Below are 17,653 nucleotides of genomic sequence, written 5' to 3' on the forward strand. Positions count from 1 at the left end.
GCTGAGGTACTGAGTGAATTAGTGAACTGACAGTATTTGCCTAGGAGAAGAAATTTGAGGATTGTGAAAACAGAGTGAGGCATGCTAATGTGCTGGGACTTTTTGAGATTAAGTAGGAGGTAACGCTGAATTATCTGGAAAGCATTAAAATGGAAATGTCTCCAGAGCCTGATAACACTTTCCCAGAATAATGAAAGAAGTAAGGGAGGAGATTAATAGGTCAATTGACAAGGATCTTTGTGTCCTCACCAGTGGCAAGTGAGGTCTCAGCAGGGTGGAGGACAGCAAATGTTGTGTTTTTGTTCAAAAAGAGAAATGACAACATCAGTGTTAAAGAAGCTGCTATAGAGGATACTGAAGTGTAGGATTTATATGCATTTGGCAAGGCATAGCATACTCAGGGACAGACAGCATGGCTTTGCGCAGGCCAGATCATACCTTACAAACTTGACCAAGTTTTTTGAGGTGTCAAAGGTGCTTGATGAGGATAAATCGGTTGATGTTATGCATGGACTTTAAGGTATTTGACAAGGTCCCTAATTGTAGGTTGATTCAGAAGATAATGATATACAAGATCAAGGGTGAATTGCAAGTTTGGATTCAGAACGAATTTGCCTTTAAAAGACAAAGTAGGGGTGGAAGGCTGTTATTCTGGTTGGATGTCTGTGACAAGTGATGTTCCACAAGGATCAGTGCTGGGATTTCTGTTTAATGGTTGTGATAAAAGTGTAGATGGGTGTGTTAGCAAGTTTGTGGATGGCACCAAGATTGGTAAATTTGTGGCTGGTATAAAGGATTATCAAAGAATAGAATTAGATATAGATCAATTATGGACATGAGCAGAAAAATGGCAGATGAAGTTTGATCCAAGCAAGTGTGAGGTATTGCACTTTGGGAGGTCAGATCATAGGGAGAACACTTAATAGCTGGGATACAGAGGAATCTTGGGGTCCAGGCTTGTTATTCACTGAAAGTGATTACACAGTGGATAAAGTGGTAAAGAAGGTGTATGGAATACCGTGCTTGCCTTTTTTGGTAGGAGTATTGAATGTAAGAGTAAGTAAGTCATGGAGTAACTATATAAACCTTTAGTCAGACCACACTTGGATTGCACAGTTTTAGTCGCTCCATTATAGCAAGGATGGGGCAGTTGTAGAAAAGGCTTTAAGAAGCTTTACCTGGGTGCTGCCTGGGTTAGAGAGTATGAGCCATGAGGACAGGTTGGACAAACTTGGGTTGTTTTCCCTAGAATATCAGAGGTGGAGGGGAGACCTGATAGAGATTTTTTTAAATTATGAAAGGCATAGATAGGATAGATGATTAGAGTCTGTTCTCCAGGTTAGAAATATCAGACACTAGAGGGAACACACACAAAAGTTGCTGGTGAACGCAGCAGGCGAGGCAGCATCTCTAAGATGAGGTACAGTCAACGTTTCGGGCCAAGACCCTTCGTCAGGACTAACTGAAGGAAGAGCTAGTACTCACTAGCTCTTCTTTCAGTTAGTCCTGACGAAGGGTCTTGGCCCGAAACGCGACTGTACCTCTTCCGAGAGATGCTGCCTCGCCTGCTGCGTTCACCAGCAACTTTTGTGTGTGTTGCTTGAAATTCCAGCATGTGCAGATTTCCTCGTGTTTACGTTTTTAAAAACACTAGAGGGCATGCTTTTAAGACTAGAGAGGAGGTGTTTCATGGTGGTGTGAGGGGCATGTTTTGATGCAGAGCTGCCGGTGCGTGGAATGGGTAATCATGGGTAGTGAATCAAGCAGTTTGGTAACATTTAAGAAGCTTTTAGATACACATGTGAATATGAAGGGAATGGAAGGATGTGGCTGATAAACAGGAGGAGGGCATAATGGGCCAAATTACCTGTCCGGTGCTGTACTATTCTATATTCTAGGCATGGGATTTTTATACACTTTTGGTACAGCATCTTTGTCAAATTACAGTTGTCATTTCTTAGCCAACACTAGAACAAGAAGCCCTTGATCAGTCGCTTCTGACGCCATCTTCGTGACATCCTGACATAATTATCAAATGGCCTATACGCTGTTGTGTTTAATTAGTGTTTGGTGATCTTATGGCTAAAGCATCCCTTTGTTCAGTTATCTAGATGATGGTACCAGCAGGAGGCCCATTATCACCAGTCACCTCAGTCCCCTAGAAGGCCTTTGTTTATCTTATCTTATGTTCCATAAATTAAGTATCCTCATCACCTGCACATATTTGAGGCATTGAGAGTACAAAATTGCCTCCCAATATACTTTTACAGTATACTGTGCTTGTGCCCTATGTGCTATGTCAGTACATTCTAACGCAAACACGAGGAAATCTGCAGATGCTGGAAATTCAAGCAACACACACAAAATGCTGATGGAACGCAGCAGGCCAGACAGCATCTATAGGAAAAAGTACAGTCGACGTTTCGGGCCGAGACCCTTCGTCAGGACTAACTGAAAGAAGGGATAGTGAGAGATTTGAAAGTGGGAGGGGGAAAGGGAGATCCGAAATGATAGACAAAGACAGGAGGGGGAGTGATGAAGCTAAGAGCTGGAAAGCTGATTGGCAAAAGGGATACAAGGCTGGAGAAGGGAGAGGATCATGAGACGGGAGGCCCAGGGAGAAAGAAAGGGGGAGGGGAGCTCCAGAGGAAGATGGAGAGCAGGCAAGGAGTTTCACTGAACACCTATGCTCTGTCCGCCAGCAAAAGCAGGATCTCCCGGTGGCCACGCATTTTAATTCCATGTCCCATACCCGTTCTGATATGTCTATCCATGGCATTCCTCTACTGTCAAGATGAAGCCACACTCAGGTTGGAGGAACAATACCTTATATTCCATCTGGGTAGCCTCCAACCCTGATGGCATGAATATTGACTTCTCTAAATTCTGTTAATGCCCCTCTTCCCCTTCTTACCCCATCCCTTATTTATTTATTTATTTGTTTGTTTGTTTGTTTGTTTGTTTGTTTGTTGTCTTTCCCCTTTTTTTCTCTCTGTCCCTCTCACAATAACTCCTTGCCTGCTCTCCATCTTCCTCTGGTGCTCCCCTCCCCCTTTCTTTCTCCCTAGGCCTCCCGTCCCATGATCCTCTCCCTTCTCCAGCCTTGTATCCCTTTTGCCAATCAACTTCCCAGCTCTTAGCTGCATCCCTCCCCCTCCTGTCTTCTCCTATCATTTCAGATATCCCCCTCCCCCCCCTCCACTTCCAAATCTCTTACTGTCTCTTCTTTCAGTTAGTCTTGACGAAGGGTCTCGGTCCGAAACATCAACGTACTTCTTCCTATAGATGCTGCCTGGCCTGCTGTGTTTCACCAGCATTTTGTGTGTGTTGTCAGTACATTCTAACTCAGGTCTCTGGTTACATAGGAGGAATACTACACTGGAGATAGCTGTGCTGTCACAGCCTGGAAATAGCCCTGTTATCTCTGAATACACAAATACTAGGTTACATGGCTTCCTCTGGTGCAGTTCTCTAAGAGAACATTCTGTTGGGCTGCTTGTTTCTTAATTTGTCCAACTGAGAATAAAGCAGATCCAGTTTGAGGCAGAAATGCACTTTTGTCTCACAATATGCTTTATAGTATATTATGCAAAATAGCTCTACATGCCATTTTTCCTACCTATAAATGTCCAACTTTATAAAATTCACACTCTTATTTATTTAATTCATCTCCTCCAATCTCCTTACACCATCCCAAAACTCCAAGCATTCCTCTTAATTGAGCTTCTACATCAGCTATTGACCTCGCCAACATTAGCTGTACTTTTAGTCACTTTAGTCTCAAGTTCTAAGCTAAGTCTAAAATGCTCAACTTACTATTTCACTTTCATTTCTTACAGAATTAAGATTCATAAAGAAACATCTATCCATCGTCTCACCATTCCTGTTACTAAAATGTCTGATGCTGGCGAGTATTCAGCTGTAGCAGGTGGAAGTATTTCCACTGCTAAATTGTATGTGGAAGCACGACACATTTTGATTTCAAAACCTGTTTCCACGAATATTCAGGTATAATGAGTTTCTTTTTACTTAGAATCCTCAGCCATAAGATGTAAAATAGTAACTGATAATGAGCATGCAGACAGACATTTATTTTACAATTAATCTTATCAAAATATTTCTTCATAATTAGGTTGTTGAGAAAAAGCGAGCTGTAATCGAATTTGAAGTCAATGAAGATGATGTTGAGGCTCAGTGGCTCAAGGATGGAATTGAAATCAATTTTCAATTTGAAGAAAGATACAGATATATAATTCAAAGACGTGTGCATCGCATGACTATTACTGAAACAAGAGTTTCTGATTCTGGAGAATATGTCTTTGTTGCTGGAAAGAATCGAAGTACTGTGACACTGCATATTAATGGTGCGTACAAACATACCAATAAGTTGTTGCTAAAATGCAGTAGCTTTCAACTCTATAAAGTGCTTTGAGATTACTTTAATCAGACATAGGAATATGTTAAACAGCCGGTCTTTCATTGATTTAGTTTATAAGGATAATCTAAAAATGATAGTAGGAAATGGAGATACTTAGAATTTCTGGAGGGAAACAGCAGAACTTTAATTGAAGTACATGGTGAGTGGATGGAGCTCAGGGGAATGGAGTTGAAGAATATTTGTGGTTTTGAAGTTGGTGGAAAGGATCAAAGGGGATTGTAATATCGTGTATGAAATGAAATAAAGAAATAAAAGTGGGAATATTAAGTTGGAGCTTTATAGAATAAGTGAGCCAATGTGGATCAGATATACAGGAGTGCTGTTATGTCTGGGTGTTTTTCAAAAGAAAGAGCACAGAGTTTTGTCAGAGATTTGGATTTAATGGTTTACGGAGATTAAAATGGGAACACAACGGGAGTGCATTGTATAGGTACATTTTGAATTTGTAAGCGAGTGGTTGAGGGTTTTGACAGCAAGTGAACAGAACTAGAGGCATAGGCGGAAGCAGATGACATCAGTGAGATGGAATCCCAACATTGAGGATAATCCTGATAGATGAGAGAAAAGGTGAGGACAGAATATCAGAAATGGAAGAAGTCTCAGCAGATGAACTGGTGAAAAGTGAGGTAATTAACCTTTAAATTGCAAATGTAAGTAACCTGAGAGATTTTTTCCAGGCTTAGAAGGAAAGGGATAGTGTCCATGAAATGATAAAACACGCAACGATTTGGCAGCCATAATAGTTTTAAAGAAGTTGCACTGTATATGGATTAGAAAATTTATGTGGAAGAAAAGGTTGACGATAGAGAAGTAGAATTTATGAAAAAATTGAAATGGTAAGTTCAGACAGACAGAGGACAAAGAGTCAGTCAGTGCAGTTATCAAGGGTTGAAACAGACGATATTTTAGTAAGAAACAGGAAGTAGATTTCTTAGTTGGCAGAAAGTAATGTTGAGGCAGAAATGTGGAATTACAGTTATGCAAGAAGTTTTAAGTAAAAGGCAAGATGTTGCTAGCTGTGACATGAGGTTTTTGTCAAAAGAAGAATGTAATTTTAATTAATCATAATTACGATATATTGTGGTTTGCAATAGCCTTGCATGGAGTCTACTCTTATTCCTGAGGATAATATAATAGAATGGTATTTATTATTAATCTTCTGACAGAACCAAGATGTGTGGGACAGGAAAGAGTTGATGAGATTAGGTCTAAATATCAAGAATGTTTCTGTGGGACAATCATGATTGCTTCTCATTAGACAGAGCATAGTGCTTTTGTGATCCTTTTTAATATTATTGTAAAATCTGTGAGAAGTGTTTAAAGCATCCTCAGTTCCTTGATTCATCTTTGGCAAGAAAGGGTTGGTAAAATGGCTGTTAGTGAGTCTATTTATATTTGTTTGATGTTCCTATCCATTGATGCTTACAGAATGGGAAAATGTGTGGATAGTATAGTGGGCTATCCATTGCTTTTCCTGTTTTGTGCTCATGCCAAAATTGAGTTATAGGCCATTAATATCAGTGAATACTTTATTCAAGTAAATTTTAATTTGTTTTAGGAAATGCAAAAAAAATGGTTAACTGACGTTGAATATAAAGTATTAGTAGTAAACAAAACTATTCCCCGAAAGCATCTCTTCGTGTCAGTTTTTTCATTCACAGTTTTGTAAATTGATATTTTTAACATAGCATTTACCATTTTCTATTTATGGCATGTGCTTCAGGCAGCATTGCATCTATGAAAGTAGACCATAAAAATGACTAATTTGTGGAAATAAAGTGCTTATGTGTTGATCTTTTTCATTTTAGCTCTTGAACCACCAACCTTTACAGTGGAACTGGAACCTTGTGCTGTGAAAGCAGGGGAACCTGCTCGATTTTGTGGTATAATAGTTGGCACACCAAAATTGGAAGTAACCTGGTACAAAGATGGTCAAAAGCTTTCCTCAGGGTTTAAACGCAAGATACTTCATGATGAGAACCAATATACTTTGTTACTGATTGAAACATTCCCTGAAGATACTGGCACCTACACTTGTGAAGCAAAAAATGAAGCTGGAGTAGCTGTTAGTGGTGCTTCACTTGATGTTGAAGGTATAACTAAAGTTTAATCAGCATATTTTCATGTCAGTACTATGGTACGTAGGAAATTGTTGTGATATAGACAATACATACTGCCTGTCCTGAGGAGCACACAGAAAGAGGAGATGAAATTGGTATTTAGCATGCATGATTAGTAGTAAACGTGGCAGTATATTTTGAGTAAAAAAGAAAGAAAATAGATTTTCTTGTTTAATACCTATTATGTGCTTTTATAGATGCCTAAATACCGTTCATATGTTTCTCTAAATAACAGCTTTGTATTTACATATTTATGTTTGTAATAGTTACCACTTCTCTTTTAAAATTTTTGATTCATACCTATGCTCTATTATAGTCTATGTACTTACCACTCTTAAGTCATTTTAAATAACCTTTCTTATAGATTAATGTCAATTAATTTATTTATGTATTTTCAGTTCCAGAGGTAGTTTCCCCTGAGGTAGAAGTACCTGTTTATCCACCTGTCATTGTAAGTCCAATCCAAGATACTACTACCAGTGAAGGACATTCTGCTCAATTTCAGTGCCGTTTGACGGGAACAGGTATGCTGTAAATTCAGACTTTAGCATTATGTCTCACTTTAGTTTACCCCTTGCTTATTCTGAGTTGTTAATTTTTGCTGTGTTTGGTTTCCAAAGTGTTTTTTTACTTTTCTATTTGAATTTACATGTTCGAGCTAGATCATTTTAATGTACTGATGATAACAACTAAGCTTTACCTGTGCTGACCCATCATCTATGCAGTGACATAGACTAAAGTGGTTTACTGGTTAATAATAGAGAGTCAAAATGTCTGTTTTCACTTCTTCTCGGACTAGAAGACCAAAGTTGATTGTAATCCCCAACTGCAGCTCTAAAATGATTATCGATCATATTTCAATGAATGCCACTTAACTCCAAAGAAACAGCACTTTTGCCTACCATATTATGAAGTTTGCAATCTTTGTTAATGACTCAAATTTAATTCAAGTACATTGTTCTGGGTGACTTCATCCTTCATGCTTTGTGATACAAACCTAAAAGGTCTAGGAAGCACAGCCTACCAAGTGAGCAAATATAAAACATCTGGTACCTAGTCTAGGTTAGGTATTGACAATACAAAAGTGCAGGTGCCCCTCATCTCTCCTCTAGATTCTCCCATCTTTCCCTGCCATCTCTTCTCTGGAAGAATACATTAGTCAAGAAACTTAACAATTGATATTTTTATTCCGGTTCAACAGGCATCTTCTATCTTTCTTTATTTTTCCCTTTAGCATACTGATTGTATGTTTTACTGTAGCACGAGTCTGTATTCTATCCCAGACTCATAGAGCAACACAATAGGAGATTTTTTACAAAAAGTTTATTGAAACTAAAACCACTGTGAAGTAAATATAACAAAACTATTAGAAGAAAAAATGACGTGGGGTTATATTCCAAACATTAAAAAATGCCATACATTACTGCAGCCTTTCTGTGCTAATTGTCTAATACAGGTCTTGACATTTAATTGTATTGTACTCTTTAATATGATTAATTCTAGTTCCAATTCGAAATCCAACATATTCAGTGGTCAAATAAAGTAACTGGATCACATCTGCAAAGGTTAATCAAACTGTTATTTTCATTTTATCAAAGTTTACCTCTAAACCACTTCTCCACGCCCAACGTCTATAATGTAAGAGAATCTTGTCTGTGTCTACTATAGACACAAGCCTCTATATTTATCATTGCCCAGTCTGTTCATTATAAACATCAATCTTAATCGAACTAATACTGTTAATTCTGTGTCATTAATTTTATTAACAAAGCTATTTTAGTAGGGAAGACGACTAAGTTTATTAGCACTTCAGGAAGTTTTTTTAACTCCGTGGAAATTCTACATTCGATCAGACTGTAGAGTTTCTTTGAAGTACAGCAGATAACTTTAATGATATCTTCGAGTTAATCTTGTTTGTGAAAGAAAATTACTCTTCTGGTAGCTTTCTTAGTTTACAGTGTCTATTTTTAAGAACTGCTTTGATAAGAGACATGGTTTCTTGTAACTCAGATATATGAGACAAGTTATAAACCCAACCTGTGGTTCATCAGAAGTTAATGCATTTCTTGCTGAAGGCAGCTGCCTCCAGAAATCAATCTCCAAATGACTGATGTTTTGATTCTTCATAGCATTAGCCACTTATAATCATCTTTTCCTGTTCTTACCTAGAAGAACCTTTTACATTAGCTTTTGAAATATTTTTTTCATTGTTTTACAGTCATTGTAAGATATAGTAAATGGATCACCATGATCAATTGAGCCATGACCTTCACACATGAATTAAAATCTAATCCACAAATTAATTTTAATTATCATAACCAAATTTTCTAACACCTGCCACTGTGATAATTCTGATAATTTTGTAATACATTCATTTCTTTTCCTAAGCGGAACGGTTGTAAGATGCTGTCTAAAAGGAACACTAAAATATTGGGTTTATAACTGGACTCATCAGGTCATTTCTGGATTATTATCAGATATAAAAGATTTAACAGCTATGATTAAATATTTCATCTCGCTTCCCTTATAAACCAAACTGACAATTCAATAATTATTTGATATGGAGTCTAGACTATGTTCTCTGTCCAGGGAATCCATATACAGATCCTTTCTGATCTTGTAGTTTGCAGATTCAGATTACAGTTTTTCACATATTTGTGGGAAGCCACATACCTGTGCCTTTGCAGGATGTTGTAGGCTATGTAAGAGTATTATCTCGTGCTGTTATTAAATGTTGTGATATACACCCAATGCTTTCCAATAAAAGTAGGAGAGATCTGCAATGCATTGGAGTGATATTAAGAAACCTAAATGCGATCTAAAAGTTTAACCATTAGTGGGATTGTGATATGTGTGATATACCCTGTGAACTTTAACTAAACTAAATTTACTCCAGTTCACACATCAAAGTTGCTGGTGAGTGCAGTAGGCCAGGTAGCATCTCTAGGAAGAGGTACAGTCGACGTTTCAGGCCGAGACCCTTCAGGACAAAGGGTCTCAGCCTGAAACGTCGACTGTACCTCTTCCTAGAGATGCTGCCTGGCCTACTGCGTTCACCAGCAACTTTGATGTGTGTTGCTTGAATTTCCAGCATCTGCAGAATTCCTGTTGTTTACTCCAGTTCAGATCAGATGAAGTTTCATGATCTGTCAGTTGTGTTAAAGGTTCACTGTTAATCCATGTCAGAACATATCCCTATGCTAATCTTACTACCTTGTGGTGGGTTTATTTTATCAACTAATTCCCATATATTATACACATTTCATTGTGGAATGCCTCAAAACCGGTATATCCACAGATGACTGCGGCAATGAATTCCACAGATTCACCACCCTCTGGCTAAAGACATTGCTTCTCATTTCTGTTCTAAAGGGAGCCCTTATATTCTGAGGCTGTACCCTCTGGTCCTAGGCTCTCCCACTATTGAAAACATCTTCACAATGTCCAACCTATCTTGGCCTTTCAATATTTGATAGATTTCAATGAGATTCCCCCCTCATTAATCTAAACTCTGGCGAGTACAGGCCCAGAGCCATTAAACATTCCTCATTTGTTAAACCTTTTATTCCTGGGCTCATTTTTGTGAACCTCCTTTGGACCATCTCCACTGCCAGCATATCCTTTGTTAAACAAAGTGCCCAAAACTGCTCACTGTACTCCAGATGTGGTCTGACCAATGCCTTATAAAGCCTCAGCATTACATCCTTACTTTTATATGGAGTCCTTTTGAAATGAATGCTAACATTGCATTTGCCTTCCTTACTGCTGGCTCAACCTGCAAGTTAACTTTTTGGCAGTTCTGCACTCGGATTCCCAAGTCCTTTGCAACTCAAATTTCTGAAATTTCTTCCTGTTTAGAACATAGTCTATGCCTTTTTTCCTTCTACCAAAGTGCATGAACATAAACTTCCCTACACTGTATTCCATCTGCCACTTCTTTGCTCATTCTCCTAATCTATCTAACTCCTTCTGCAGACTTCCTACTTCTTCAACTGTCCAAACTTCCCTTCTCAATGTTGACTTGTACATTTTGCAACTTGATTCATTCTGTTTTTTCTATCAGGCCTCTTGTTTGACACATAATACATGATGTGTGGAAATTTCCTCTAACTAAATAAGTCAAACCAATTTTCTTGAGTTATCATTACGGTACTGTTCCATGACCATCAACACCCTCATTATTTGACTTGGTTTTACATTTATCCCCAAGATGACCTATTAATCATATATCTAGCTGCAGCATCATCAAAATCCCACATCTGGAAAATCATCTGACTTTACCCACCCTCCAATACATTTGTTGTTGCAAGGCTCAACAAGTTTTCATCAGCTTAGAAATGGCAAACCATTAGTCAATAACATCCTCAGAACATTATTGCCTCTATTTCCAGGTTCCATTTGCCATCACCTGTTGACTTGCTAACCTATGTTGGGTTCAGTTTCAAAATTCCTACGTTTATTTTCAAATCCATCCACATTTTCACTCTTTCCTCCTTGTGCCGTATGTGACTTCAGTTTTCTCCTCCAAATTTGAATACCTTATTTTCAGTTACCTTAAGATCTGAAATTCCTGCTCAAAATCCCTCTGTCTTACCATTTCTCTTTACACAAAGATGCTTCTTAAAGGCTCTTTGACAAAGGTTTTAGTTTTCTTGTCCTGATGTTTCCTTTTGTGCTCCTGTACCAGTTTTGTTTTAATAATGCAAACACAACAAGAGGTTTTTATGACATTAATGGCACTATGTAACTACAATTGCCAATTGGAAAAAACTCATCCAGTTTTTCTTCAAACAAGTCTTTTATACTCACCACAAGCAGATAAGATTGTGCTTCATTGATACAGGGTTTCCTGTGCCAATGAAGCTGGGAAAAGCCGTGCTTCACCATTATTCCACAATGAAAGTATAGCAAAGTTAGGAGTTTACACTTTATATAAGTGCAGAATTTGATAAGAATGATCACCAGTTGAATTTCTAACTTTTTCTGTTATTATTTCAGATTTTCAGCTTCAACTTCTTTCTTTTTAATGGAAATTGAAACTTTGAATGTTGATCTTGCACTATCTATTTAGAATACAACAACTTGAGAAATAGGAGCAGGAGTAGGCCTTGTCACCTGCTGAGCCTGCACTGCCCACTGCCATTGAATCAGATCATAGCTGATCTGGCCATAATCAGCTCCACCTACCTACCTTTTCCCCATAACCCTTATTCCCCTGTTATGCAAAAATCTATCTAACTGTGTCGTAAATATATTTAATGAGGCAGTTTCAACTGCTTCCCTGGGCAGAGATTTCCACAGATTCGCTACTCTCTGGGAAAAGTAGTTTCCTCATCTCTGTCCCCCTGATTCTTGAAGCTATTGTTCCTAGTCTAATCTCATTTACCAGTGGAAACAACTTTCCTGCCTCTATCCTATCTACCCCTTTCATGTTTTTCTGTTTCTGTAAGATGTCCTCTCATTGTTCTGAATTTCAGTGAGCATAGTTCCATGCAACTCAATCAATCTTCATAGGTTAACACCCTCATCTCCAGAATCAACATAGTCAAAAATCCAGTATGCTTTTCCTCAGGTAAGGACACCAGAACTGCACATAGTACTCCAAGTACAGCCTCATCACTATCCTGCAGAGTTGCAGCATAAATTCCCTGCTCTTAAATTCAATCCCTCTAGTAATGATGGCCAACATTCCATTTGCTTTCTTGATAACCTGTTGCACCACCAAACCAACTTTTTGTGATATATGCTCTTCCAAGTCCCTCTGCACCACAGCATGCTGCAAACTTTCACCATTTAAATAATAATCTGATCTTCTATTTTATCTTGCAAACTGGATGACCTGTGTTGTACTCTATCTGCCAGACTCTAGCCCAGTCACTTAATCCATCTATATCTCTCTGCATCCTCTGTACAATTTGCTTTGCCACTCATTTTAGTTTCATCAACAAACTTAGATATCCTACATACAGTCCACTTTTCTAAATCTTTAATGTATATCGTGAACATTTGTTGGTTGAGCACCAACCCCTGTGGCATTCTGCTCATCATAGATTGTCAACCAGAGAAGTAGCCATTTATCCCAATTCTGTACCTTCTATTAGCTAACTAATCCTCTATCCATGCTACTACATTACCCCTAACTCCATGCATCCTTATCTTATGGATGTGTCTCATATGTGGGATCTTATTGAATTTCTTCTGGAAATTCAAGCATACAACATTCGCCTGTTGCCCTGTATGGACTGCATTTATTATAATCTCAAAGAACTCCAATTAGTTTGTCATGGAGGACCTGCTCTCCATGAATTCATGTTGTGCTGCTTAATGTTACATTTCTACCCAGATGTCTTGTTATTCCTTCCTTCAAGCTTTATGATAGCTTCAATCATTTTCCTTTGTATAGACTTTAAACTAACAGGCCTATAGTTACTCACCTTTTACCTACATCCTTTTTTAAAACCATGATGTGGCATTTACTGTCTTCAAATCTGCAGGACGTGTCCAGAGTCAAGAGATTTATCACAAACCCGTCTACTAAAACTTCCGCAGTTTCTTTCAGTATGCATTCCATCAGTCTACCTTTATTCATTGGTTTGCTCATTACTACCTTTTTAGTGACTGCAATTGTATCAAGGTCCTCACCTCCCATCACATCATAACATATCTTTTTCGCACGTTAGACTTGTCCTTCACTGTGAAGACTGATGTAATATAGTCGTTCAAAGCCTCAACCGTTTCTGCACTACCCAATGTTAAGCCCTCCTTCTCATCTTCTAAATGACCTACGTTCACTTCAGCCACCTATTTCTATTTTATATAATTAAAAAGCTTTTTCTCTTTTTTGATTTCATCCCCTTTAATTCGCAGAGGGCATTTAAGTTCTATAACCAGTAATGAAATCTTCTTACAGCAGGTTATGAACTTAATGCCCATTGAATAATAATTTAACTATGGCTCTATTTCTTTGGATTCCCCTATGTCCACAGCAGATTGAGCTCACATTTTTGAGTTCTTCCTTCTATTAACTCAGCACCTAACCCATGGATTCCTGCAGCTCCTTAGTGAGTCCTGTCTTCTGTCCTCATACTTAAATATAAACAGTTCATCTGCATAACTGGTTTTTCTAATGGAGTTCATTTCAATTTCAGCCTCATTGTATCAAATATTAAGTATTATATAGTTGCATTATTTGACTTAATTATATCAACTTTGTTAATTGGGGTTTGGACCTTTGGTCAGCTTGTAACTATGTTGCTGATTAAATGGCATTTTTTTTGAAACGTAGATCTAAAGGTTACCTGGTATAGTAACCAAAAGGAGATCAAACAGTCAAGATTCTTCAAGATGGTTCAGTTTGAAGACATTTACCAACTGGAAATTGCTGAAGCCTACCCAGAAGATGAAGGAACATACAAATGTGTAGCATCCAACTCTGCTGGAGAAGTTTCATGTACTGCTGAGTTAAAATTGGAAGGTAATTCAAGATTATTTTGCTTTAATTTGCTACATCTTACATCATATTTACATTTCTGTTTTGCTGATGTGAATTTTGAAACTCTTTTCTGCCTGTGGTTGATTTCTTAGTTCAGTAATGTTTATCATTGCCTGCGGCATTCATTTCTACTTATCATCACAAGTGTTCACTTCTTGTGAAAGCATGTGTATTTGTGCTTGTATTGCCGAACACCATTCTACCTTATTTTAGTACCTACCATTTTTTTGAAGCTTTTTCATCAATTGTAGACTTCATCAAGCAACTCACCCAGCCACATTGTTTCCACATCTGTAGTACCTCTCATGGCCAGTTCTTCCATCCACTTCCAAGGTAAACAACAGAGGCCACCTGCTGTGCACACCATGGAATTCCACTATAACATCACTATGTTTTGGATATGCAGAATTTTTTTGTTGAAACAACTTAATATGTAATAACTGTTAAATATATACAGCAATAAAACATTGTTTTAATCATTTTGTTTGAACTTTCTTGAGTTAAAAGCTAGGTCTCCTCTTGTAGTAATTTGTTTTAATGCTATTAAACAAAATTGGATTAAAGGTTAACATTTTCATAATCCATGTCAAATGCACCTAAAATAACTTGAGCAAACAGAGCCAGAATTATTTTAAAGTTGGTATTTTGGCTCTTTATTATTAACATCAGTCAGCAGCTGGACATCATAATGGACCTATGACAGAGCCAAGAGAAGACGTAGAATTTGATAATTTTAGAAAAAATGTCACCAATGATAATCATTGATTTAGCAATTTCTGCAAAGTATACTACATGCTGGACAGAATCCATACAAAGCAAATTAAAAAGATATTGGGAAAGCACCATCTATTGTTGTAAGGTCAAGCAAACAGCATTTCCATGAATATATTTTATCACTATTTCCATTTTTGATTACACTCAACAGCACCTCATTATTCTAAAATGTTGATGATCTAAATACACCAGTAAGAACGCCTTTCATCTTGATACACAAACTTGCATTAATTCATCTGCATCTTGGATATTTGCAAGAGAAGAACTAAATCATCATTTTGTTCAAATGAATGCCATTTCCTCCCAAAGAATTTTGCAGATGCTTTGAGGAAAAGGACCATAGGTGTTTTCCTCAATCAAGTGAATTGCACTTCTTTAGCATGTGGCCAGCATGCTGGGATGCCCGTTGGACAACATGAACTATTGCTTTCTTTATTTTGTCAGTCATGATTTAATATCATGAATAATATTTTGTCTTTTGTCACTCAGATTACAAAGTGCAAAGCATAGATAGTCAGAGCATAACTTCTGGAAAAGCTGTAGCGGAATCCATCGCTTCAAAGACTTTTGAAGTATCAGAAATGCATATGGAGTCTCCTATGACCATAAAGCATACAGAGAACTATACAAAGGAAATCACTTTACAGCAAGAACATACATACAATGTTCAGATGTTTGAAACTATCTCCGTAAGTTCATCTAGCAAGACTGTTTCTTCTGAAAGCTGGGAAGAGTCAGAAAAAGTGAGCAAGACTGAATCAATCAGAAGTGGTTCTCAAATTGCACCAAAATTCCTACAAGATATGGAAAGCAACGCAGTTATGTTAGGTGAAACAGCATCTCTAAAATGTCAAATTCTAGCACTCCCAAGACCTGAAATAACATGGTACAAAGAAGATAAAGAAGTTGTGGAAGCTAAAAGAATAAAAATTGTGACTATAACAGAAGCTGAAGCTTTAACTTCATCTGAGATAATTATACAAAAAGTCCATGAAGAGGATACAGGAGTTTATAGATGTAAAGCTGTGAATCCTCATGGTGAGGCTAACTGTGAAGCAAAAGTAACTATTGCTACAGCCAAACCTTCCCTTGAAGCACCCACAATTCTACTTGGACTTAGTGATCTGAGAGTCAAAGCTGGTCAGATGGCACAGTTCATCTGTTCTTTCCATGGAGAAACTTCAGAGATTATATGGGCTCATAGAAGCAGAAGATTAGAAGAAGCAGAAAGACTGAAGATATCTCAGAATGGAAATGTAATGTGTCTCACAATCCTCAATGTGCACATAGAAGATCAGGGAGAGTATAGCTGTACTGCAAGAAATGAAAGTGGAGAAATGAAGACTTCTGCTGTACTTATTGTAGAAGGTGGTTGTTTATAATTTTATTTAAAGACAGCATCTTGATTCATCCACTTCATTGTTTCTTTCCCAAAATAAGTTTAGTATCTGTTTAAGAAGATCCTGAATTTGACTATTAACAGTAAAATATTTTGCTTAAGATGTTAGCTAGTGAATTATACAAACTTTAAACCTAGACATTGCATCACACTAGTATGCATGAATTATTGAAAACATTTCTTTGGGCTGTTATAAATTTTTCAAGTATTTACTTTACTGAAATTGCCAAATCACTTAACATTTATCCTAATTTTATTCTTGCATAGCTGAAGAAACAAAACCCCAGACAGGTGCTAAAATTCCCACTGATAGCAGTTCAGATATCTCTAAAATTGAACAAAGGCCTAATATCACATCTGATAGCAAATCAGAAGTTCTAAAGAAAACATCAAGTTCACCACCTTCTTCAACCAAAAGACCAACTAGAACAGAGAAGCAAAGGAGCCGAGATTATTATCCGGATGTGGTGCCCAGTGACGAACTAATAGACGTTGGAGCGATAGCACCGGCTTTCTTAGAAAAATTGCCTCCAGAAATCACTGTACAAGATGGAGAAGATGCTTTGATGCTTTGCATTGTAAAGGGTCTACCATCGCCTTGTGTACTTTGGCTGTTCAACCAACGCATAGTTGAAGAATCTTCATTGTGTTCCATAAAACATGATGGTTTGCTATGCAGTTTAAAGTTACAGAAAGTCAGCCAAAGGCACAGTGGTACTTATACATGCAAAGCGGTTAATTCTGCTGGAGAAACAGCGTGCAACACTCTACTTAGTGTGACAGGTTGGCAATTGCATGCTTTGATCCTTCCCCATGTGACTCAATCATGCATCTCACCACAGTTCATGGAAAGAATCTTTGTGGAATCAGTTTGTTTCGCTGTGGAGTATTGCATTTCCTTTTTACATTAAACTGATTAGGCATGTGAGGCATGTTTAATGTTTTGTTACAGAGCAAAACAGTTTTTTTTACAAAATCCTGGGTTGTCTGAATTAGATTTGTGATTCAATGAACCAATTGTTTGGTTGAAAATCCCAATCAACAGATATATTTTTACATTTTGCATGTATGTTTTGTATGTTTTTGCATATTCCATAAATCGATTTTCACTTTTGCATTTGTATTTATAAATTGGAAAAACATTTCTGAAATAATATTCAGGTTTATTAATTTTCATTTGCTGCAGACAAAAAGCTTCAAGACAAAATTGAACAACAGATCGAAATGGAAGTGAGAGGTAATATTTTTATTATTATTTGATGAATTTGCTAAATAGTTCTTGGAATACTTTGACCCAACTATATTCATTTACTTCAGTATTTTGCCATCTGAATAAGCTATTTTACAGTTTGAAATGTCAAAATTGCATGTTGTTTGTTTCAATCTGATTTGTTTAAAAATCAGATTTCTGTTTTTCATTCGGATTGTCG

General features: G+C 37.3%; 1 protein-coding gene across 1 annotated transcript in view; it reads left to right on the plus strand.

Moving 5' to 3' along the window:
- Positions 1-17,653, plus strand: part of ttn.1 (titin, tandem duplicate 1) — a 377,466-nt gene that overhangs the window by 52,842 nt on the left and 306,971 nt on the right. The window contains exons 35-40 of the mRNA XM_063052084.1: positions 3,840-4,008; positions 4,133-4,364; positions 6,247-6,531; positions 6,957-7,082; positions 13,844-14,032; positions 17,410-17,460. Of these exons, the coding sequence (XP_062908154.1) occupies positions 3,840-4,008; positions 4,133-4,364; positions 6,247-6,531; positions 6,957-7,082; positions 13,844-14,032; positions 17,410-17,460 (1,052 nt within the window). The remainder of the gene's footprint in view (positions 1-3,839; positions 4,009-4,132; positions 4,365-6,246; positions 6,532-6,956; positions 7,083-13,843; positions 14,033-17,409; positions 17,461-17,653) is intronic.

Source organism: Mobula hypostoma, chromosome 6 (genome assembly GCF_963921235.1).
Source record: "Mobula hypostoma chromosome 6, sMobHyp1.1, whole genome shotgun sequence".
Classification (NCBI taxonomy): Eukaryota; Metazoa; Chordata; class Chondrichthyes; order Myliobatiformes; family Myliobatidae; genus Mobula; species Mobula hypostoma.